Source organism: Cupressus sempervirens, chromosome 10 (genome assembly GCF_028749045.1).
Source record: "Cupressus sempervirens isolate cs-2001-9-10 chromosome 10, ASM2874904v1, whole genome shotgun sequence".
In the NCBI taxonomy this organism is placed as follows: domain Eukaryota; kingdom Viridiplantae; phylum Streptophyta; class Pinopsida; order Cupressales; family Cupressaceae; genus Cupressus; species Cupressus sempervirens.
The window spans coordinates 826793282-826818276 of NC_143127.1; the positions used below are offsets into that span (position 1 = coordinate 826793282).

Consider the following 24995-nt stretch of genomic DNA (forward strand, 5'->3'; position numbering starts at 1 on the left):
CTTCACACTATGAGATTACACTTAGTTCAACTCTCTTGGCTATTAGGATAATCACTTAGGAATATCACCTTTTCTCTTTTGACTCTATCTTCTTTTATACTTGCTTCTTTCTTATCTTTGAAGCCCTAATTTGTGAATTAAAATTTTCAATTATCACCCCTACTTCTAGCTCAACTTCCCTTTGTAGTGGTGCATTGTTCTAGTTAGATGTAGAGATCATACATGATTCATTGGTGTGATGTTTCCTCGATGGATTTCTCTTGTTGGAAAAAATTAAAATTTGAAATCTTCTAATTGTTCCTTGATATGTTAACCCATCACCATTAAGTGCAATGATGACTGCAATCCTACCCTCTTCATCATGTGTAAGTCATTAATATCTTGCTCCATTCTTTCCTTACTAACTCAACCAAACCATCCTATATATTTAGTGGTCAATCTATTTTCATTTCCTTTCATCACCCTTCTCATAATGTCATCACTTGTATTGGTCCTACTCTCTCTCTCTCTCTCTCTCTCTCTCTCTCTCTCTCTCTCTCTCTCTCTAAACTAGCGTTGCATATCCTAGATCAATGTGCCTTATCAAATATTTCTCCCTACTAGTCTTAGTTGCTTCTTATGTCTTGGCATTACTTTAAAAATCTTGATAACTGAGTCCATTAGTCATTCTATTTAGAAGTCTTCAAAATTCAAGATAGTTATGCCAACAATATCCCATTGTGGCATTGATGGCAACACATATATATTTCCATCCTCATTTTGGTGCCTTGCCTTCTCTTTGTCTTCTTCTTTAAATATATCCCCCTGAGATGATGTATACACATAATATGATTATTCTTGGCCTTTTGTGAGGCCTCACTCCTATTGGTGTTCATCTTTAGCTCCTCTCCACTTATTCCTTGTATATCCTACACTTTTTCTTCTCATTGTGATGTCCCCATATTAGTGTATAATTTAAATAATAAATAATTATTTTATATAAAGTAATATTAATAATGATATTAAAATAATAATATTTTTATAAGGTAATATTACATTCTAATTATATAATAATATTGAATATTGTGTTATAATAATAATAATCTAATATATTATAACAATGTACTATATTAATAAAGTATTAATCTAATCATATAGTTGATATATTATTAATATAATTCTCTATATCAATTAAATATAATAATAAATATATTTAAGATGGAAAATTCATATTTCACTTAGATATTTTTATAAATAAATCAATTAAATCAATTAATAATCCTTTATAAACAAACACTAAATATTATTGCCAAACATGTCTATGTTACCCAAGATATCAAACACTAACTAATTTTATTAATAAACAAAACTACACCTACCAATCGAAAACTCCAAAGGTGATGTCCATGCAAGCAACATATATATATATATATATATATATATATATATATATATATATATATATATATATATCGAACAAATAAGAAATAGAGGAACATGGGGGGAGTCACAGGTAGAAGCTACAGAGTAGAAACAACAAGGTCTCCAAACTATTAAACCCTAACAAGGAACCACATAAACAAACTTCCCACATCGGCACACAACCTGATACAAGAAGATACGACCAACAACCATGCACAACATGGTATCATAAGTTCTTGAGGAAGGATTAGAGGCCATGAGAAAGTAATCATCATATGGTGAGTCATGTCCCACATCACCTATGGTCAATAGTAGCCCATTTAATGATATAACCAATGACTAACATATGAGGGTGATCCAGATCTCGTAAACACCATTAATGATTTATTCACCAACAATGATTATCCATGTTAGCAGAGGTGAGATTAACTACATAGATTATGATTCATTGAGAAGAGTATATTAGAATAGACACAAGGATAAGGATAATCAATAAGGTAATTATAATTATAAGGAGGTTGCATAGTTTGATGAAATAAATTGGAAAGTGCAGCACACACATTGCATATGTTCCTAGTCATAATCAGAAACAATAGTAATCCTTTGTAGCTGTAGTTGTTAGGCAAAGATTATCAACAGATTATTATTGCCATATCAGACACAACACATTATGACATTATTGTTATCATCAAGGAGGTTCATAGCATATATCCCACATTGAGACATCAGTGTGGGCAGAGATCTCTCTATACTTTTGTAATTGGAACATCCCACATTTGCATAATTCCTCAAGTCATATCAAATACAACAATGATCTACCATCTAAAGGAAGATGTTATTCAAAGATGGAATTCTAAACTACATGCTCAAATTAAGCCGCAGACCTGGAAATGGAGATCTCATATTTAAAAGAAACTATTATCAAGGAAAATATGGAAAGGGATACAAAGAAAAGAGAAAGCCGAAAAAATGAATGACCCCAAAATGGGTTCATTACACTTATCTCCTTTTTTTTGGCTCCTATGTCTTTGTGTTGTTTTTTGTTTATTTGTTACCCTTCTCAACTTCTACCCCTTTGACAAAAATGTCAAACATGACCATCTTCCTTTTTTTTGTCTCTACCATTATTCCCCTTATGAAGTATTCATTTCTTCTTATCAATTCACCATTAGATTTCTTTCCTTCTTGATCATGGATTAATGCCTTCCTGTCTAATCTTAGTTTAGGCTAGATAGGGGTAATACACCTAACTTTTCTCTTAAATACTCGAAAGTATCCTTTTGGAGAGGATTTGTGAAGATATTAGCTAGTTCCTCTTTTTTTGGTACTTATTCCAACCTGGGCTTTTTTTCTTGTACTTATTCTCTTAGAGAATGGTACTTGATTGATATGTGCTTTTTGTTTGAGCGCATCATTGTATTTTTTGATATGTTGATTGCACCAATGTTATCACAGTCGATAACTACAAGTTCCTCCTTTTTATTTTGAATTCCTTCAAGTAGTTTTTTGATACAAATAACTTAAGTTTAATTCACTAGTGTAGCACCATATTTTTCTTCAATTATTAACTTTGATATTCAATTCTTCTTCTTTTTGGCCTATGGACCCAATCTTCCTTAAAGAAAGAATGCACCAATAGCTATGATATTTCTATCATCTATGTTCCCTGCCTAATCAACACTAGTAAAGACACTAAGCTCAAATTTTCCCTTCCAAGGATACCATAGGTCATACTCTTTAGTACCCTTTAGATATCTAAAGATCTTCTTCACAATAAACATGTACAACTCTTTTGGGTTGGCAAAAGATATGGTTACTATTCCAACCACCTGTACTATGTCTAATTTGCTATGCAATTATACTACAATTTACTAATCATGGATTAGTAAAGTGTCTCATTTACTTTAGGCCTTTCATCCTCCTTTTATTTCTTGCAACTAATCACCATTGGAGTTCCTACCAGTTCTTCTTTGGTCATACCTGTTACATCTTCAAGATTTCTTTCCCATACTTTTTCCCTATGAAGATCCATCCTTTCAATTGGGATACTTGAAGTTCGATGAATAATTTGATTTCTCTAATAATGGACATTTAAAATTCTTTTTTCATGGATTCAAGAAAATTAGTACTTATGTTATGTGTGAGTCCTTTTATAAATTATTTCATCTTTTCTATCCACACACTTTGAAATACTTAATATTCATACTTGTTATGTTTAACTTTCTGCTTTTGCTTTTTGGTTGGCTTATAATTATAAATGTTGTATACAAACCAATACAATCTACAAACACATAGATTACTGCTATAACCTTAATTTTACAATTCTTAGTACAATATTTTTTCATTTTAATGGATAACTACACATGAATAATTGTAACACATTATACCTCGCAATGAAATTAACAGCTTATTTTATTGCTACCATACGTGCTCCTACACTTGTACAATGTACATTAAGGATCAGAGTTATTGATTATATGTATTGTATCTTTTATGGAGTACAGAAAATGGAGTCAAATGTGCATGATTCCAATGGATGTCTTAATATATCTAGCCCTGTTGATCTTTGATCATGTGAAAGAAGCCAGTTGTATTATGTTAACCATAGATATGATATTAGTGCACGATGTAGGATCCATCGTGCATCTTCCTCCACCACCTCACTTGTTCATACACTCCAATCCTACTCCCAACCTTCTACTACCACCCCACATCAATTAGCTAATCCACCCATTCCAACACTACTTCCATCACAAACCCCACCACCTCCACTTTCAAATGTGAAAACTTCTAAAAGCCTTTCACACTTCAATACCCCCATTCAACTACATACACATAAGAGAAGCCATTTGTATTATGCTCATCATAGAGAGGAAATTAGTTCTCACTGAAAACTCTAGCGCATGCAATGACTCCACCATACATCAAATCAGCCACTTTGTTTGCCTACAAAAGATTTTCCAACCAACCATGCCATCTCTTTGTGTACCCCCTTTTAGACAAACCTTTCACAACATAGGGCACCCCATCCACTCCCACTTGACAATATGGATTACAATGCATCATCTTCCTTCTTAGACGTGACTAAGTCATTTAGAACTAGGCTAGATGCATTGTCCATCTTACACATGTGTCATATATGTAATGAGTGCTACTTGGGTATGCTTGTGTGCTCCTCACACAAAGACATAGCTTGTAGAAGATGTATTGATGAGAAAGGTCTTCATCACTTCTCACTTGCAAACAATATGAACCCACTTGGACAACCAAATGTTCTTAAAATTCTCACACAAGTAGAAGAAATTTTCATTGCACATGTTAATCCAATCATACAAGTCACACATGCCCATGGAGGACAATACAAATACAGTGGTCATACAATTACCTTCCCCCAAGATATAAAACTTATTGCAAAAACATTGCCACATAGGCTTCATGAATTGGATGTTTTAATAGTACGTAAGTTGAATTCACATAGGAAAGCTTATGATTGTTATGTCAATAAAATTCATGTTCACAATGCACTCCAATACAAAATCAAATATGACCCTTATTACAATGACATGATAATCGATAAGAGCACATTATCGCTACTACTAGATACTACTACTGGTGTCTCTGAAATGCTTCGCTCGTTACATAGAGACCATGAAGAGCCACATTCAACCAACAATGACCTTGAAAGTGTGCCAATTGACCACAAACAAAACATGTAAAATTCTACTTCATTTATGGTCAGTCTAAATAACAAACAACATGAGTTGCAAATCATTAAGGAACCATTGCACCTCGACCATGAACCTAACACCAAACTCGACTGGCCCCACATCAATTCAACACCAATTAATGAGTAAACCACTGAGGGATTGTTTGACATGGCATTTCCAACTCTATTCCCAAATGGAATAGCACAACCCATGCAACCATGAGCAAGAGATGTGCAACTTCATGAATATGCTATTCACCTTATATGTTATTTTGACAATAGGTTCGGTCAATACCCATGGTTTACATACTTCCTCCTTAAACTTATGATGTGCCATCATAGCCAAGCTCTAGCATCGATGTTTATTAAATGCAAAATTGATGATAATATACCTACCACTATAGAAAATCTTCGATCCCACTTAACAAACTTGCCTGATTGTCAATTAGCTAAAGAACTAATGCATTTTGGATCCATCTTGTGAGGTACACGCTCATACTGGAATAAACACTACAAAAATCTAACAGATCTTATTACCCAAATAGGTACTCCCACATTGTTCTTCACTTTAAGTGCAGCTAACACCAAATGGTCTGACCTACATGTAGTCTTATCTCCAAACATAGCATTTACCGACCTAAACAAAAAACATCACATACATAATGTCATTAGGAACCCCCATTCAACATCATTATACCTACATCAACGTTTTACAATCTTTCGTAAGAGGTCATCAAGAAACTAATGGAGGTAGTAAATTATTAATATCGATATGAGTGGCAAAATCATGGGTCTGCTCACATTCATGGGTTCATTTGGCTTTAAAATACACCCAATATGGATACATTGGATTGGGGTAATCCAGATGAAGTAAAAAAGGCCAAAGATTTTTTTGACCAATATGTTACTATTTGGAACCCTCAAGGAAAATGTTATTTTGAAAATGTTATTCATAGGGCCCCAATTGACGATCCGAGCTTGCATAACACACATGCAAAAAATTTGATTAATCCACATGTTGACCATGAGGAATTGGTTAATCATGTACAATGACACATCAAATGCACTGAATGGACTTGCCTATGCAAAAAAGGCCACGAACTAGAATGCAGGTATAAAGTGCCTTGGAAAGAATGTGATGAGTCACAATTGATATGTGATGACTTAGGTCGCAAGTCATATGTGCCCGCACACAATGATGACAGGGTTAACATAAATAATCCACAAATGTTCTCTATTTAATGGGCAAACATTGATTGCCAACCAGTTACCATGACTTCTTGTTCTCAAATACATCACCAAATACGCTTCTAAAGCAGAGAAGAAATTTGAGAGTTGTGTAAATATGATATCAAGGATATGTTTAGATGCTAATGAACAAGATAATTTTGTCAAAGCATACCAAAAATTCATGGCCAAAATTGTTTCGAAGCGCGATATCAATGCACAAGATACATGCCACATGCTACAAAAACTTCCTCTTGTCATCTACAACTGACATTTCATATCACTTAATGTTGGAAAAAAAAATATTTCATCGCATTAAACCAACTGCAAATGGACATGAGATACAATCTACCTACATACAAGCCTACATAAAGCGCCCATCACACTTAGAGAAAATTTCACTCATTGAGTTTGCTAGATCATATACATATTCAGCCAATCGTAAAGGGTGCAAATGGCATCATAGAGATGACAAAACAATTGTTCAAGTCTACCCAAAATTTTATATGGTTCCACCTGAAGACTCTGACAATTTTGAAATATTTTGTTGGAGTGAGCTTCTTTTGTACAAACATTTTCGTTCACTCACAACAGATATAGGTCTTTCAAAAGAAGAAATCATTTCTCACTGGAAGGCCATGTCATTGAAAAAAATAATGTTTGGCATATTGATCACAAAGAACAAACTGAAAATGACTTGGGAGAAGATATCAAAAGTGAGGATAAGCCATCTCTACAAGACCCACCCTAATTGCATGAGTGGGAACTTATTTCAAATATGTCTCATTCCAATAATTGCAACTTTAATGTACTTGACTTGTTGGGTAAACGTGATTTTGACAAGAACCACAACTGGGAAGGTCACAATGTTCCTTCACAATTGCACAAAGATGAAAACCAATTTGTTCATAGAACTAAGATATCTCAACAAGCTAATCATCCACCAAAACATGAGTACAATTACCACTATGAGTTGTCACCTAAACAACAATTGGCCCTTCAACTAATTTTAGACCATTCCATTATGAATAGTCATATTGAGCCTTTGTATATGCTCTTGCAAAGAATAGCAGGAATGGGAAAGTCACATCCAATCAATTGCATATGCACATCTCTTCAAAATAAATCCCCCCATGGCTTAACTCCTATCCTTGTTCTTGCACCAACTAGAATAGTTGCATTTAATATACATGCAACAACTATACATACAACCTTTAAGATACCAATTAGAGAAGTGAAACCACTACAAGGAAAAGCATTAACAACTTACCAAGAAGAAATGAAAAACATCAAATATATTTTGATCGATGAGATGAGTTTCATAGGCCCAAAATTTTTACTTAAAATTGATTCGAGGTTACATGAGGCATTTCCTCACTGACAACACATTCCTTTTGGGGGTCTATCTATAATTCTAATTGGTGATTTTGCACAGTTTCCACATGTTATGGACAAACCTATTTATGTAGCATAGACAATAGCTCAAAATCTTTGGCACAAGTTTAATATCATTGTAACATTACAAACAATATTCAGACAAGACGGTGGTGACCCAACACAAAAAAAATTTCGTCATGCACTACAAAACATGTGCAATGCTGAACCATTCGAGGATGACTAGAAATTACTAATGACACGCACAAACTCACACCTTCCACCAACTAAGCAAGCAGACTTCAACCAAGCAATACATTTGTTTGCCACAAATGAACTACTTGCTACACTTAATAAACAAAAACTCAAACAACTAAATGCACCTATTGCACTCTATGTAGTTGTCAATACTCAACATAATAATGTTGAAACATATACAGATGACCAACTCTCACAAGAAGTACTCACATGTAAATTCCAACAAGTCATGCTTACCATAAACCTATGGATACAAGGTGGCCTTGTCAATGGATCACTTGGTGAAGTTAAGGACATTATATATGCCCCATCCTCTAAGAGTCTTTAGTTGCCAACATATGTTACTGTCACATTTGATAGCTACAATAGGCCTCCATGCGATGTCAACAACCCAAAAACCATACCAATCCATCCAATCACTTGAGGCAACCGTACCCAACTACCACTAACTACTGCCTGGGCTATCACTTTACACAAATAACAAGGCCTAACTTTAGAACGATCCACAATTGATATTGGTAAAACTGATAGACAAGGCCTCACCTTTATAGCCATATCAAGGGTCAAATCCCTACAAAGGCCTTCGAATTGAACCTACTTTCTCATTTGAGCGCTTTTGAAAAATGAAAAAAAAACCCTACAATATTATTAGAAAGAAAGAAGAAGCTCGATTGGCCTTGCTCTCGCTTTGACAAGGTACTATTTCATATTCACTTCCTCCATTCTATACAAATTTCCTTTTTTTTAAATTACCTTATCTAAGAATTACATTTTTTTGATGACATTTTTGTCTAGTTCTCATTTACAGGTTCACTATATGCAGCAAAGAGATGACAAAACTCAGATTGACTTGTCGAATAGATGATATATAAATATAATATGGGATATCCTACAAGTAATACCCATACAAATAAATTGTATTATCAAATTTGGTACACTTACTATTACTTAAAAATAATGCTTCTATAAAATATCATGCATGTTTCAAATGACAGTTTATAATTATATTATAACTACTATTAAGATCCACACATACATTTTTTGGTAAACATTTGTATCAAACTTTGTGCATGCTTCAAATAAAAATATTCCATTTTATTGTATACTACTCTCCTGCTTCTAAAATACCATTGTTGTTATGCACTATTGGACCACACTAAAAATCATATTTTCTTGAAAAATAATATTACATATCATCAGGAAAATTATGTTTAACCATAAACTATACTATGCAATTACATACAATGATAATTTTCTAAAATTACACTATTGGCTTATCCCTTGAACCTCTCACAGGTACAAGTGCTAGTTAATAGTTGTGATATCTTAATGTTATCCTAAGGTAGATCTAGTATTTGAATATGTTCTATAGTTATACTTGTATCTATTGATTTAATGTTTTTTCTATAGTGCTAGTAGTTGCAACATTATTGTTGTTAATGTTGACTAGAGTATTCTTAATCAATTGAAATATATTTTTTATCTAAGAAGAAATAAATTATGTGATGCCTGATTGGAGTACCAAATCTGACTTTATAGATAATAATTATAATTTAATGTACAAATAATTATCTACTCTTTAATTGGGTCCTTTTTAGCACCTTAGAATTTCTCTTTAATGAACAAATAATTATCTACTCTTTAATTATGTTTTCTATTGAAAAAATCCTACACAACAAAAATCCTAATGGAAATTTAAAAAAATAAAGATTGATGTCAAATTACAATCATGAAAAATAATAATTTATTTTTATTGCTTTGACCATATGGGGGAGAGGGACGAGTAGTTCTGAGGGCTAACTTTGTTAACATGTAGTCATTGCTTGGAACATCATAGGACCTTCATTTTAAAAATTACAAAAATTGTAATGAGACACTTACCTGCCTACAACGAAGGTTTGAAGGTGTCACTAATCATGAAACTTGTTAAAATAGCACACCTGGTGAAACGTGTCAAAAAATAACTTTTAAAATATTCAACCAATACTTAATATAAAAATATCTAATTATTGAATTTAAAAATATCATTTCTATATATTCCTTCATTTCTGTGTGTGTGTGTGTGTGTGTGTGTGTGTGTGTGTGTGTGTGTGTGTGTGTGTGTGTGTGTGTGTGTGTGTGTGTGTGTGTGCGCGTGTGCGCGCGCGCGCGTGCACGCGCAACTTAAATGGACTAAATAAATAAATATTAGTAATCATAAATATTTTTTATATCTAACTTTTATATCCAACACAAAATGAAATATAATTTTTAACATAGAAATATTATTTGTTGTTATAAAACCAACACATTATTATAGAAAATACAACTAATATCAAACTCAAAGGGACCAATAGTTGGACACTTAGATAATTTGACTATCTCACAGATTTCATGGGAAAATACAAGGCATCTATTGTATTCACCTTTTAGATTTGTGATAAGACAAATTGTTAATATGAAATACTCTAATGTATATACATATCTACCTGAATAGTTGTACACATAGAATAATATTTGTCCATTAAGATAACAATATTTTTTTATGTGAGCATTTACTTATGCATTTAAGTGCATAAGATTCAATTACTTCAAATATTTCAACCAATAGAATTGTAGAATTAATTCATTTCTAAAGTCCATTACATTAGATTTTTATTTTAATAATTTTTTAAAGTTTGAATCAAATGATTTATTTGAGCTTCTATTGGCTCCATGTGAAAAAGGCAAGGTGACAAATTAATTTTTCAAACATAAATTAGAAAGAAATTCACATCCATCAAATGTGTATTAATGTACATTTAAGAGACTTGCCCTTAATTTCTCTAAAATTTTCTATTCATGACCACCGAGATTTGTCCTTTTCTTTATCAAGATCATTCTCCATTTAAAAAAAAAAAAAAAATTCTATCCATGACCATCACCACATCTCCTTTTTGGAATTTGTGGAATTTATTTACTCTTTTCTTCAGGTTATAGTTCTTGTTGTGATGTCTAATTCTTGTAATTTCTCTTGTAGGTTATTCTCTTCATGACACCCGGTGGTATCTGAAGGTTTTCCTCAGAGTTTTAATTTTAGTGATTGTTTGCGCTTTCAGGCCATCTTTACTTATCCAAAAGTTCACAAATTCCTGAAAACAATTTCCCCACTTTAGATGTCTTCAACTATTATATAAGTCTTTTGAGAGCTTCACTTAGGTCTATTGCCCTTGCAAAAAAAAATCTTAATTCAAGTTTTGAGATGATCCATTAGGGTGTGATCCCATGAGGGGGGTTGGATGATCTATTTTTGTGGAGTGGGTGGTCCTATGAAACCAAAAACAAGTTTGCTTCAGAATTAATTGGAATCTTCTCCTCAAATGTAGCAGCCCTACTTTTTAGGGTGCAAATTTAAGCGGGTGGAAAAGATGGGGGGCTAAAAATTGCCCCATTAGCTTAGGCTTTTCTTGTGCCACTTGTCAATCATATACCAATTTTTATTTTTTATCAGTAAAGTTTTTGAACAAATTTATTTATTTAGTAAGTAAATTAAATATGTTAAAATAAAATCAAAATCATGAGACCACCCGCTTCCATAAATTATGGGGTTTAAATTTTTTAAGAATAATTCCAATACAAAATTCATAGGACCTCCCTCTTAGATTCTAGAGCTAGAGCTTGAACTAGATTTTTTTGTAGCCTGTTAAATGCAACTATTTTAGGCAAGCTACAATTTATTTTCACTGCCATTCGATTTATGCAAACTAATGCCATAATTATATTTCTATGATATAATTTCAGCCTTTTATATTATCTCCATATTTCAAAACTTCCTATTCTAATGTATTTTTAATCTTCAAGAATTTACAATTGGATCAGGTGGTCTTAGCTTATGCACTTGCCTATCAATATGAGAAAAGAGGTTCCAAATTTTTCTCCAAGCCTAACTAAGAAGACTTTGTACCTTTAGGCATTGAGTCTACTTGGAAGGGTATGGAAGAAGATTCAAGCCTAGCATTAGACCATTCCATTCAATTGAAAATACTCTACCTTACAATCAAGAAATTTACTTATAATTTCTTCTATTCTAAGTGCACTTGGCTAATTTGGTGGCACATAATACCTCAACAAGAGAGAAGAATAGACAACACTGAGAGAGCAGCCTAGTTGCTATGTCTGAGCCTACACTAATTGACATGCCTACATTTGCAACAACCAAAGCTGGTGCATTCTTTATTCTATCACCAATGATTGGTACTACTAACCCATCTATGTGCATCACAAAGAACAAAAATTGATATTAAAACCATATTCTTTTTGGAACTATGTTGGCCTTTTCTAACATTTTTTTCCTCATCAAACTCTCCAAAAAAAATTATAAAATGCATATAAAGTTGTTAGATAAAATATAATAACTTTTATAATCATTATTGAAGTGGGGCTATTATGGTAGCCACCTAATTCAAAGTGTGCTCCACAAAGACCTGGGGATCATTGAATCCCTCCAATTTAGCTACAAAAGCAATACAAACTCTCTAGTATATAGAAATTAGAAAAAATTGAATCTACAGAGCCATCTACTAGACATGACAAAGACAGATAGCCACTTTCCAAGAGAATCCAAGAAGCATATGCAAACAATAGCTAAACAATTCTAGTGAGACAACCACCACATGCTGATAGATTTTGTTTTTAAATGTAAACATCAATTAAGAATGTCTTTGAATGTCTTTCATTGAGGGTTTCATGGAAGGGTTTCAATAACTACTTTCATGAATATGCAAGGATTTAAATGAGAAAAAACTTGTTAAAATAATTAGAATCTTTTAAATGAGAGACTCTTCCTCAAGTCTGTAATTTGTTGGATGTATTGGAGTTTTTTAGTATGACAACCTTCTCACCCCTTTGCACAAAATCAACTGATTACCCACATATCTTCTATATTGCCAAGGCAATTGTTATTCGTGGAGAACTCAACTCTTCTTAACACCGCGCTCCACATTGCACTACACTAGCTAAAGGTAATCTATACCCAATTCATGTGCATTGATATCATTTTTCTGTAATGCCAAAATTCAAGTTCAATTGTGCCAATCTTAATGAAATTTGAATTTATGTAAACTGAACATAGTTTTTATGTTCACTATGTCCAAAGAAGTCTCTTACAATAAATATGATTGTCCAACATGTGTGAGGAACGAAATATGTTGTAAGAAGACAAAGTTGTATCATGTCACGTTATTAAAAATGGATGACATGCAAAACATCAAAGTGGAATAGTATCTAGACAAGGAACGTCAAATAGAAAGAATGTTATTTTGTACTAAACTAATGCACCACATGAGGCTCTAGAAACTACATGTTGCAAAATTGGCAAATATCTCTGCTTTGAAATACCTGTAAACCCCAAACCAGTGCTTTGAGGGTTGTGATTTCTCTCCTACAACACATTGACAAAAAAACTTTAGGGTCGGGCACTCTATTCCATAGTAATCTATTCACCATTTATAAAACTGTTGGTACCACCAATTAATTAAGGCCAAAATAATCCTCATCAATATTTTAGGCAAAAAGAAACATGACAATCAACCAGTATAATATTTTATCCATTTAAAATATGTTTACTTATAATTCCAATCTACAAAGACTTTTCTAATGATATACTATGTGCTAAGTGTTGTTGATTTTTAGATACTCAAACTACTATTTTTGTACTGTCGTTTATAAAAGGATTGTAAAAAACTTTAAATATATGTTTCTATAAATATATGTTTTTAAATTATATCTTCATATCTCCTCCCATTTTTATTTATGTTTTCATTTTATATTCTTATTTTCACTCATTTCAATCTATGGTGGGAACTATGATCCATTGTGTCTCACAAAAGCTATGCTATTTTATTTGAGATAAAAAATTATTTATTTCATTTGTTAATGAATTTATTTATATTTTTTTACTATAACAATTATAAGTTCTCATGTGTTCAAGTATTGGTCTTTTTTTAAACATTTAATTTTTATTAAAAAAAATTATATGTGGATTATTTAATTATGATTTATAGTAAAAATGTATGGTAAACATTTGATAATATGTTCACTAATAAATGATCGACTCTTGAACCTACACGGCTATCCTCCATCCAAACTGTACAGTTGACCAATTTTCAAAAAATCGAAAACATCATGGATTTTTTTGAAAATTTCAGGGTTTGATCTTCATGATCTGCATAGTTTGTAGTCGAAAACAACAAAACAAAATTGAAAAAAAATCACTACGTTTTTGTCAATCTAGAAAAAAACAAAGTTTGACTTTCTTTTGTCTTTAGTGCATTTTGGATGGAGATTACCCTGACTAATAATAGTCCCTCTACTTTTGAAAATAGGGATTTGCTAATCTCGAGACAAAATAAAGTCAAACTTGTTTTTTTCAAGATTCACGAAAAAGTAGTGTTCTTTTGTCAATTTTTTTCTTATTTTCACTACAAACTACACAGATCATGAAGTTCGAATGATGAAATTTTCAGAAAAATTCATAATATTTTCAAATTTTTTGAAAGCCACGTCTTAAAAATAGTGGGTGCCCCTTGGCCCTGGCAATTGCCAATATGGTGGCTCGAGAGGGCAACTTCATCTGTCCAATCACAATTTCTCCAACATTATTGGCTGAGAAGGGCAAGTAATGGTTGGTCATTTCACTTGACGCGCTTTGCCTCGCCAGTCGCCACCTTCCACCATCTTCCAGTTTGTTGCTGCCATCCTATCCATTTTAAGTAGGATTCCACACAAACATAACAAATATCTTAGATATTAAACTTTTATGTGCTGGCATTCGGAAAGAGCCTTACATTATTAGTGTTCTAATCCAACCAGCTTTCCTACTGGAAGATTCACGGGATACTCACAATTCATTCCCAACTACCCACAAAAGCAAGCGCATGTATAGAAACGTACAAAAAGACTTCTGATATAAGAAGTGATATGAGACGTCTACCCAATTAGAATTCTCCACGTGGTCTGTCTGTTATGGCATTACTGGGACCCAGTAGCAGAAAGAGCATCTTCTCTTTTTTTCTATTGGAAAAATCCCACACAATTGAATCCAAAATATATCAAATCGATCATTATTGGCTGTGGAAAAACTTTATTTAGGTTTCTACCGGTTCCGGACCTGGCTACCCCTGTTTTCGTCAGGAGTGACCTGCGACTGTCAGTGGACGATATATGATATTTTTTAAGGAGCCTATAAACATGTTCATAAAGATACGTATTACAACAAATCATTCTGCGTACCAACACAAGGCTTCTAATTTGCTTTCGGTAGAGAATATTTTAGTGAAGAAGAGAAAAATGAATATGACGAAGACGAAGGTGATGATGAAGGAAAAGCCGGAGGAGGAGAAAGGCAGTTCCAGGGAATTCTTCACTGATCTCTTTCGACGTGGTACACGCCATAAGAAGCAGTTGACACTGCAGGTAACCTCCTATTCCTCTTCTCTACATTAATTGGGGCTGTGGGTATATTTCAATTAAATAAATCTGATATATATGTGAACTTGTTCAAATTTCTAATATAATAAATAGATTATTTTTAATCTAATTTTTCCATTGTAACTTACTTCTCACTAATGAAAAATTCTTAAAATATTAAATCCAAAAGTATATAGAAATCTTATGACTTTGAGGAATTAGATTGTGAGAATGGTTTATAAAATAGGAAAGAAGGGTGATTAATGAAAGTTTTGTTGGATGGAATGCAGACAGTTGAGCTGAAGGTGACCCGGATGGACTGTGAAGGGTGTGAGCTCAAAGTCAGGAAAGTCCTGGAGCGTATGCCAGGTATAATCATCGCAGAAACCCTAATTCCTCTGTTAGAAAGACCTAAATTGTGGGATCTGCAATAAGGAAATCTTTAGGCAGTTTGTGCTTTTTCATTGATCAAAAACCTTAAAACTGCAACCTTTAATGTTGTAATTGTTTTTGATGCGTATGATTTTCTATTGGTGTGGAGCAGGTATACAAACGGTGGATATAAACCGGAAGCTGCAAAAAGTAACAGTAACGGGATATGTTGAACCGAGCAAAGTGCTGAGAAAAGTGCAAGGCACGGGCAAAATTGCAGAGATATGGCCGTACATTCCCTACAACTCTGTAACACAACACGTTATGAATGCAAAAACATATGACAAAAAAGCACCACTTGGGTATATGAGGAAAGATATTTTCGACACTGGAATCGATCCCCACCGCCCAGATGAAGTGTACGGTTCCATGTTCAGCGAAGAGAATGCAAATGCATGCACCCTTATGTGATTCGATTGACGTATACATGTTTGTTTTTATCAAACAGTTTATTCAGTCAGATCAAAAACAAGACACATACTAAATTTCCTATATATCGCTTCATATCTTATATCGGAAGATTAGTTTGTAAATGTTAGTTTTCCCTAGCCGCTACCGTGTCAGTCATCAACTGTAGGACTGTTAGATTTTGTAAGTTTATGAAAGGAACCACGACTGTTTCTCTAACAGCTTGTAAAATTCTTCCACACTTTATGTGACGAGTTGAGATAGGGTTTTATCAATATATTGATTAATGGTCCAACATTGATTTAAAATTTCATCTACCTCGGTTTGTTCATATAATCCAATATAAACGTTATTTATTTAACTATTTCTGAGTAATTTTACATGCATCCGATTGACCGATTGAGATAGTAGCCAAGAGGTGAAAGTGCAGACATAGTAAGTGACTTGTATTTGTGACAGATATGGGACCGGAGGTAAACGCATATAAAATATTTGTGAAAATTATACCATACCAATTTAAGGTGTCCACAAGGAACTCACCGTATGGCGACAATGTTTTAGTGTACCGTGAAACTGGTATAGTCTGTACTTTCCGTATTCATGATGTATGGTGACAATCTTTTAGTGTACAGTGACGTGTTGTGGAAGTAAGGTCACCAGATAGGAAAGTCTACCAGATGCATTTTGTACAGTTAATGGTATGTGATCAGTGACATCTCAATATGGTGAAGCAGTACGACAAAGTTGGTACGAGTGACGGAGGGCCGAAGGGATTGTCTAAGACCCTGATGCTGAAGGGAGTTTGGGAGGCCAAAGGGAGTGATCAGATGCTGAAGGGACTGCCAACTGGAAGAGTGACCATCAAATGGACGAGTAACCATTGGGACCGTAACCGCTTTTGTTTTGTGATAGTTAATGCACCAGATTCATAATGAATTGCAGAGTGTATAAATATCTGTGGGATTCATTGCGCTGAATGAAGTAGAGGCAAGAAGTTATGAAAGTCAGGTTGACTATAAAGGCAATCTGAGCTTGTCTAGGAACCAGAGTTTGTAGTGTGTAAATTGTTTACGGTAATACAAAGTTTCTTGGGGAGTTTTGGGCAGTGGGTTTTTCCCAAAAGGGATTCCCATGTTAAATTTGGCTTCTTGTGTTTATGTTGTGTGCATATTGTTTTTCAATATTCTCATTTTTTTGCATCTCAATGTTCTAAAATAGATTTACAATCTTCTATGTTTCCCCTGTAAATTGTCCTAACATCCTCGACTACAGATAAGTCATTCCATTAAATGTCTCAAAGAGATGGATTGAGATGATATATGCTCAAATGGCTTAAACATCACACACCAAGGTTTAATTCATAGGCTAAAAGTGTTAAATAATCAAAGTTGACTTATTCTTCCAAGCTTAATTTCTCCCCTTAGTGTGTGATGTTTAAGGATGACCACTCCATGATTGTGAGGGTTGGCACGATCATGAAATGATTATTATAAAATTTAGATTGAATTGGCTTTTCTGGACTATTTGATTTTAAAAATTTTGAATTCATTTTAATAAGTTTCTTTGTGTAAAACATCACCATTTCTACATTCATGAGATGATGTATCTTGAGTTTTCTAAACAAACAATTACATTATCTATGTTTCCTCATCTTGTGTGCTTGTTAGCTCGATCATTCCTACATTTGAATGATCTTTCTTTCTTTTGCGATGGATGTTTGCTATCAATACTATGTCTTGAAACTAGCATTCCTAGTGTGACAGGTCCCACACTTTGTATTGGAATGTTGTTCAGTATGATTGCACAACATGGTGAAGATTATTATGAGTAGAATTCATAGGTCTTCGATAAAGATATGCCAATAAAGCATGTGATTTTTTTATCGAATTCTCCAAAGAAACTGATGCAGAGACAAACTCAACGGAAGCGCTCCTAAAGATTTCTCCTTCCCATAACTTCCTATCCAGAAACTTGACTAAAACTAAACCTAAAAACTCTATTTATACTTGCTAGGATAGTCTCCGAAACATTCTAGATTATTGCAAAATAGGAAAACCGACTCAAAGAGACTTCCCGCCAAAATGGCTTACAGAATATTCTAGATCAATATAGAATAGAAAAGAATGACCCTACAATGGTCTGAACAAATCCCAAGAAAAGATCTTGTCCTAATGAGGAAATCGAGATAAATTCCTCAAGTTAGCTCGTGCAAAAATCACGTCCAAAATACTGATACTTGGCAGCAATAGAGTAACTCAGCATATGAAGGAACTTGACATGAACTGCAACATTTTTTGGTGCTTGGTAACTTTTGCAACTTGATAGAGTCTAAAATGTGGCAACATGTACAATCTTTATGTGGGTGCTCCTACACCATACACCCGAGGACAATAGAATCCAAGTCCCTTGGATTGTCCTACCTCTTTCTTGTCTTCCAATTCCTTGGTATTTGTTGTTTGTACTCTGGCCAAGTACCCAAGTCAACTTTCATATTTTCATAAACCTCTTCCACATAAGAATTCAGGTAGAACTCCTGTAAACCTGCAATAAATGGATTAGAAAAAACAAATGGGACCTCATCATATATGAATTCATCAATTTGGTTCACTATAGGAACCTTTGCATCATTTTTTTTGATGTCTTAATGCTACAATATCTCCATGCTTGGAGACAAATTCATCACTATTTGATCCTTATCTATCCTATTAGCTTCATCATAATTCTTCTTCCTTATTGCAACTATCATCCTTTTGATAGGCCATACCACTTTCTTTCTTAACTTCAAATGCCATCTCTTGGTTCCATCAAGAACCAACACATCCACCTCTTTTCCATCTTTATGAACCTTTTCATCACAAGGCTCATCAACAATTACCACTTCAACCTCTTTTCTATCTTTAAGAACCTTTTTATCATAAGGTTCATCAACAACTATTTTCTGCAAACTTTTTATATTAGCATCAATTTGTTCATTTTGTCCTTTCAATGGACAAGTCTTTTCTTCATTGGCAACCAAGTTCTCTATTCCATCTTCACAAGCTTCCATAATCTCAATGGATTGTTTCTCCAAATCACTATTTTCTTTTTCCATATTTTTCTTCAGCTCCTCTTTTAGTCTTGCTAAATTTTCTTCTCCTTTTTTAAGTTCCCTCATTAGAAATCCCATTTTCTCTTCTATTTCCTAATTCATTCTAACTTCATCTCTCTCTCTCTCTCTCTCTCTCTCTCTCTCTCTCTCTCTCTCCTCTTCCTCTCTTTTCTTTTTCTAAAAATCACAATATGAAATCCATGCATCTAAAAGTATCTTCTTATCATGAGATAAATCTCCTCTTGTGACCATTTTCTCCTATCTAGGTTCTCTCCACTCAACCTAGTCTTGTGGCCACTCTACAGGTTCTCTTCCCAACCTGTCACAACAAACACAAACTCATGATTCACCTTTGTCCAAACCTTTTGCTGAGCTTTGATAACAAAAATGATGTAGAGATAAACTCAACAAAAGCAAAAACAAAAGAAACTAGCACCAAAAAGAGATAGATAACAATATTCTTCTAATTGATTCATAAAATGAATAGTATATACACTTGCTCTCCTAAAAATTTCTTCTTCCCATAACTCCGTATCTAGAAACTTGACTAAACCTAAACATAAAAACTTTATTTATACTTGCTAGGACGATCTACGAAACATTCTAAATTATTACACAATAGGAAAATCGACTCAAAGAGACTTCCTGCCAAAACGGCTTATAGAATATTCTAGATCTTTATAGAATAGAGAAGAGTGACCCTACAATGGTCTGAACAAATCCCAAGAAAAGATCTTATCCTAATGACGAAATCAGGATAAATTCCTCAAGTCAGCTCGTACAGAAATCACGTCCAAAATTTTGACGCTCGGCATATGAAGGAACTCGACATAAACTACAACAATTTCTAGTGCTTGGTAACTTCTACAACTCTGCAGAGTCTGAAATGTGGCAACATGTACAATCTTTATGTGGGTGCTCTTGCACCAAAAACAAATCTACAATATGAATCTAGTGAAGTTTACAAGGTTGCCAAAACTCTAAACTTATGTTGAGGAATGAATGCTTGATGTAGGAGCATCTTGCATGGGAAAATTATTGAAAAAAAAAAAAAAAAAAAAACTAGAGGAGAGAGAAAGTAACGAAAATTAGAGGAGAAATAATAAAAAAATAAAAAAGGGGAAAAAGGAGAAAAGAGAGAAAAAGAGGATTTCTATTTTTGAGGTGCATAGGTGGCATAATAGAAAAAATAAAAAATAAATGGTTTTCATTCCATTTATCGAGGTGTGTGGGTAGAATTCTAGAAAGTTATGAATATTGTAGAAAATTGTGGATATTGTAGAAGGTTATGGAAGTTCTAGAAAGTTGTGGATAAGCCATGCATGGGTTGGTAAGTGCCTATTTAAGCAAGGCATATGAGCATTTCAAATCACGCTCAAGGAGAAGCTCAAGGAGTAGCTTGAGAAGTGGAAGCTTGAGGAGGAGTAGCTTGAGAAGGAGAAGCTTGAGAAGTAGAAGATCGAGAAGTAGAAGCTTTGGAAGGAAAAGCTTGAATGTGTGAAAGCTGGAAGGTGTGAAAGAGAAGGAGAAAGTGAAGAGTCAGTTTTCCTGAGTCTGTGGACAGAGCGCCGAATGTGAGGCAGTTTACAGTAGGACTATGATGGAGTTGTGAGTATGTAGACAGAGCGCCGAATGTGAGGCAGTTTACACTTGGATCTTGGATTAAGTTTGTGAGAAGAGCTAGTGATTGCGGTTTAGAAACAAGGAGGTTGCTTGGTGGCTTGTGAGCACAAGTTGAGATCTCAGAGGTTTCTACCAGAGTGTGGATCTGGACTAGCTTGGGTTTGGATTAGATCTTGAGAGATCTTGCAGAAATGTTAATGTAATTGGTATTGGATTTTCAAGTATAATAAAAGAGTTCTTTGGGAAGCATTTTATTTTCTTGGTCTTTGTATTGTTGCATTCTTGGTTGTGAGTTGGTAAGGGTGGAGTGGCCCTTTGTCAGTGGTATCAGAGCGTACCTCCATCAATGCTTCAAAAGCTACGAGGTTGTCCATCTCTTTCATGCATACTTTTCAAGATACCATAGAGAGGCCTGAATGTAAACTACTTTGTAAGAGGCGAAAAGAGAGGAGATTTCAAAGGGATGGGATACTCAAATCTCTTATAACTCAACATATGATCTATTTCTCTCTCACACACACACGCACAAACATACACATATTTACAAAATCTAATGAATTTTAAATTTTTAAATTTTCCTACAAATATATTTATTTAAAAGAAATCCATATTATTGATAGAATAAGCACCCAATGCTAAAAGAACCTTGTATCCTTGCTTAATAATTAATCTTTAATACATAAATTAAATCTAAAACTTTTAAGCCAATTTATTTTTAAAATCTGGTTTAGTGACAATATGGAAAATAAGATTAACATTGAACGGCTCAATTTTATGGTGATATGATAAATTGACATGTGTCATGGGCTCGACTTCATTAACAAGTGTGAGTTGGGAAATTAGTCTAAAGGCGAAGTGAGGCATTGAAAATCTCTGAGAATGTCTAGCTTTCAAATTGGAAGGCAATGGAAGTGACGATTCCTCGGTAAGCATGCAGACGACATGATTGAAAGTAATGAATGGGGAAGAATTTAGAAGGTGAGAATCAAATTTAAAATTTGTGAGGTTCGACGTGTAAAGGGCAACACTAAAAATGAACGCCTCAGATCTTTTCAATGGTCGTCCTCCTCTTAGTAAAATTTGTGGTCGTTGGATTAAACAATGAGCTTCTTCACTTCATATAAGAGAATGCCTAGGGCGTAAATAGTGGGTCCCTCTAGGCCCTTGGCAATTGCTAATATGAGGGCTCAAGTGGGCAACTTGATCTCGAAGTCCAATCACAATTTCTCCAACATTCTTGGCTTAGGAGGTCAAGTAATGGTTGGCCATTTCACTTGTCCCAAACATAAACAAATATCTTAGATATTCATTTTTTGTGTGCTGGCATTCGGAAATACCGTAAATGTTCTGATCTAACCAAATTTCCCTTTGCTTTCCTACTGGGCGGGATTATCAGGATTCATTCGCAATCACATGTATTGACAATGTACCACATCTACAAAAAGATATCTGATATAAGATGTGATATGAGAAGTGTGGTCAATTACAATTCTCCACCTAATGTTGCCATTATTGTGTTAGTGGGATCCGGAAGCATAAAGAGCATCTCCTTTACATTTTTGTTTTCTATTAAAATATCATACACAACCAAGTCCAAAGTACATCAAATCTATCATTATGGGCTGTGGAAAACTTTATTTAATTTTCTACCGGCTTCGGACCAGGCTGCCCCTGTTTTCGTTACGTGTGACCTGCGACTGGCAGTGGACAGTATAAGATATTTTTTTAAGTAGCCTATAAATATGTTCATAAAGGAGAAGTAATACACTAAATTATTCTGCCTACCAACAGAAGGCTTCGATAATTTGCGCCTTTCACTAAATAATATTCAGTGAAGAAGAGAAAAATGAATATGACGAAGACGAAAGTGATGAGGAAGGAAGAGCCGGAGGAGGAGAAGGGCAGTTCCAGGGAATTCTTCACAGATCTCTTTCGACGTGGTACACGTCATAAGAAGCAGTTGACACTGCAGGTAACTTATAAATTCCTCTTCTCCACATTAATTGGGTTGTGGGTATATTTGATTTTAATAGATTTGATATATATGTGAATTGTTGAGATTTCTAATTCATTATTTGGAAAATAGGAATCAGAATGAAATTGTTGGAGTGGAGAAAACGGGATCGTTTTTTTCGTTCTCAACAATTTCAAATGTTGATGGTTATAGAATATGATAGATAGATTATTTTTAATCTAATATTCAATTGTAACTTATTTCTCACTGATGAAAAATTCTTAAAATATTAAATCCATAAGCATATAGAAATCTTATGACTGATGAAGAATAGTTTATAAAATAGGAAAGAAGAGTGATTAATGGAAGCTTTGTTGGGTGAAATGCAGACAGTCGAGCTGAAGGTGACCCGGATGGACTGTGAAGGGTGTGAGCTCAAAGTCAAGAAGGTCCTGGAGCGTATGCCAGGTGTAATCATCGCAGAAACCCTAATTCCTCTGTTAGAAAGACCTAAATTGGGGATCTGCAATAAGGAAATCTTTGGGTAGTTTGTGATGTTTTCATTGATCAAAAACGTTAAAAACTGCAACCTTTAATGGTGTAATTGTGTCTGAAGTGTATGCTTTTCTTTTGGGTGTGGAGCAGGTGTACAAACAGTGGATGTAAATCGGAAGCTGCAGAAGGTAACAGTAACGGGATATGTTGAACCGAGCAAGGTGCTGAGGAAAGTGCAAGGCACAGGCAAAAACGCAGAGATATGGCCATACATTCCATACAACTCTGTAACACAACATGTTATGAATGCAAAAACATATGACAAAAAGGCACCACTTGGGTATATGAGGAAAGATATTTACGACACTGGGATCGATCCCCACCGCCCAGATGAAGTGTACGGTTCCATGTTCAGCGAAGAGAATGCAAATGCATGCACCCTTATGTGATTCGATTGACGTATACATGTTTGTTTTTATCAAACAGATTGTACGGTCAGATCAACAACACGCCTACTAAATTTCTTATATTTGGCTTCATATCTATCTCGGAAGATTAGTCTGTAATATATATGTAAATATTAGTTTTCCCTAACCGCTACCGTGTCAGTCCTTAACTGCAGGACTGTTAGATTTTGTAAGTTTATGAAAGGAACCAAAAATTGTTCCCCTAAGAACTCGTAAAATTGTTCCATACTCAATGTAACGAGTTGAGAAAGGGTTTTATGAATATATTGATAAGTGGTCCAACAATTGATCTAAAAATCCATCTCCGTCAGTTTGTTCATATAGACCAATATAAATGTTACTTATTAGTTCCTGCCATGGCAGAACTATCGCGAGGCTACCACATAAACAGTTATCAAACTTGCCCTAAACAATCAATAATATTTGGTTACTAAGCAATCTCGTGGTAGATCTCTATGCACAAAAAGGCGCTAATGTCAAAATGGCTGCATTGAGAGTACCAGTTTAGCTGGTGAGATGTCAAAATGGCTACATTGGGAGTACCCATTTGACTGATGAGGTAACATCTGGTTTTTACATACTTTCCCTCAAGACCGGCTAGGCTCCTCTTATTACTTGAGTTGGCCTAGTGGTGGAGAACTTGTATTCTTGAAAGAGAGGTCACAAGTTCAAATCCCACTGGAGGTAGGGTATGTACGCTTCGTTTGTAGCACCAAGCGCCTCCGACTATAAACAAGTGGATTGATTTAGATGGCACGGCATTCAACCAAAATAAAATACTATAATGGTTGATTTTCTCCCTTAGGCATGTGTCCGACAGATTACAGAGGGGGTTTCAATATTTTGTAAAAAAATGGAAGCTGAGCAGGTTATTCAAACTACACCTACGCATCTGCCAGGTATGGCAACAGATGTCTTCTTAAACTCCGCGCTGATTCAAACAAAATTAGACAATGATATGTTATGTTCCTAAAATGGTTTGCTATCTGAGAATCTCTGTTAATCTAGGGCTCTCATTTGGATATTTTTAGGAACTGCCGAAGTTTAGTAACTGGACTGAAACAACCGATAAAAAATAAGCTCAGCATAGATATGCTATTTCAATGGTGAAACCTTGGCAGCTAATTCAACCTGAAG

General features: G+C 34.3%; 2 protein-coding genes across 2 annotated transcripts; both read left to right on the forward strand.

Moving 5' to 3' along the window:
• The first annotated feature begins 15195 nt into the window (after window positions 1-15195).
• Window positions 15196-16595, forward strand: LOC149536495 (heavy metal-associated isoprenylated plant protein 20-like). The gene is made up of 3 exons (XM_089804823.1): window positions 15196-15397; window positions 15682-15760; window positions 15936-16595. Exons 1-3 carry the CDS (start codon window positions 15272-15274, stop codon window positions 16232-16234), a joined length of 504 nt encoding a protein of 167 aa, XP_089660949.1. The 5' UTR covers window positions 15196-15271; the 3' UTR covers window positions 16235-16595.
• Window positions 16596-22706: 6111 nt separating this feature from the next.
• LOC149536496 (heavy metal-associated isoprenylated plant protein 20-like) lies at window positions 22707-24155 on the forward strand. The gene is made up of 3 exons (XM_089804824.1): window positions 22707-22914; window positions 23286-23364; window positions 23542-24155. Exons 1-3 carry the CDS (start codon window positions 22789-22791, stop codon window positions 23838-23840), a joined length of 504 nt encoding a protein of 167 aa, XP_089660950.1. The 5' UTR covers window positions 22707-22788; the 3' UTR covers window positions 23841-24155.
• Window positions 24156-24995: the final 840 nt, after the last annotated feature.

What these genes read in the sequence shown, in the direction of transcription:
- LOC149536495 (XM_089804823.1), top strand. Translation starts at nt 15,272, where the DNA reads ATGAATATGACGAAGACGAAGGTGATGATGAAGGAAAAGCCGGAGGAG. An exon ending in AGAAGCAGTTGACACTGCAG is followed by an intron (nt 15,398 to 15,681) that starts GTAACCTCCTAT and finishes GATGGAATGCAG; the next exon opens with ACAGTTGAGCTGAAGGTGAC. An exon ending in AGTCCTGGAGCGTATGCCAG is followed by an intron (nt 15,761 to 15,935) that starts GTATAATCATCG and finishes GGTGTGGAGCAG; the next exon opens with GTATACAAACGGTGGATATA.
- LOC149536496 (XM_089804824.1), top strand. Translation starts at nt 22,789, where the DNA reads ATGAATATGACGAAGACGAAAGTGATGAGGAAGGAAGAGCCGGAGGAG. An exon ending in AGAAGCAGTTGACACTGCAG is followed by an intron (nt 22,915 to 23,285) that starts GTAACTTATAAA and finishes GGTGAAATGCAG; the next exon opens with ACAGTCGAGCTGAAGGTGAC. An exon ending in GGTCCTGGAGCGTATGCCAG is followed by an intron (nt 23,365 to 23,541) that starts GTGTAATCATCG and finishes GGTGTGGAGCAG; the next exon opens with GTGTACAAACAGTGGATGTA.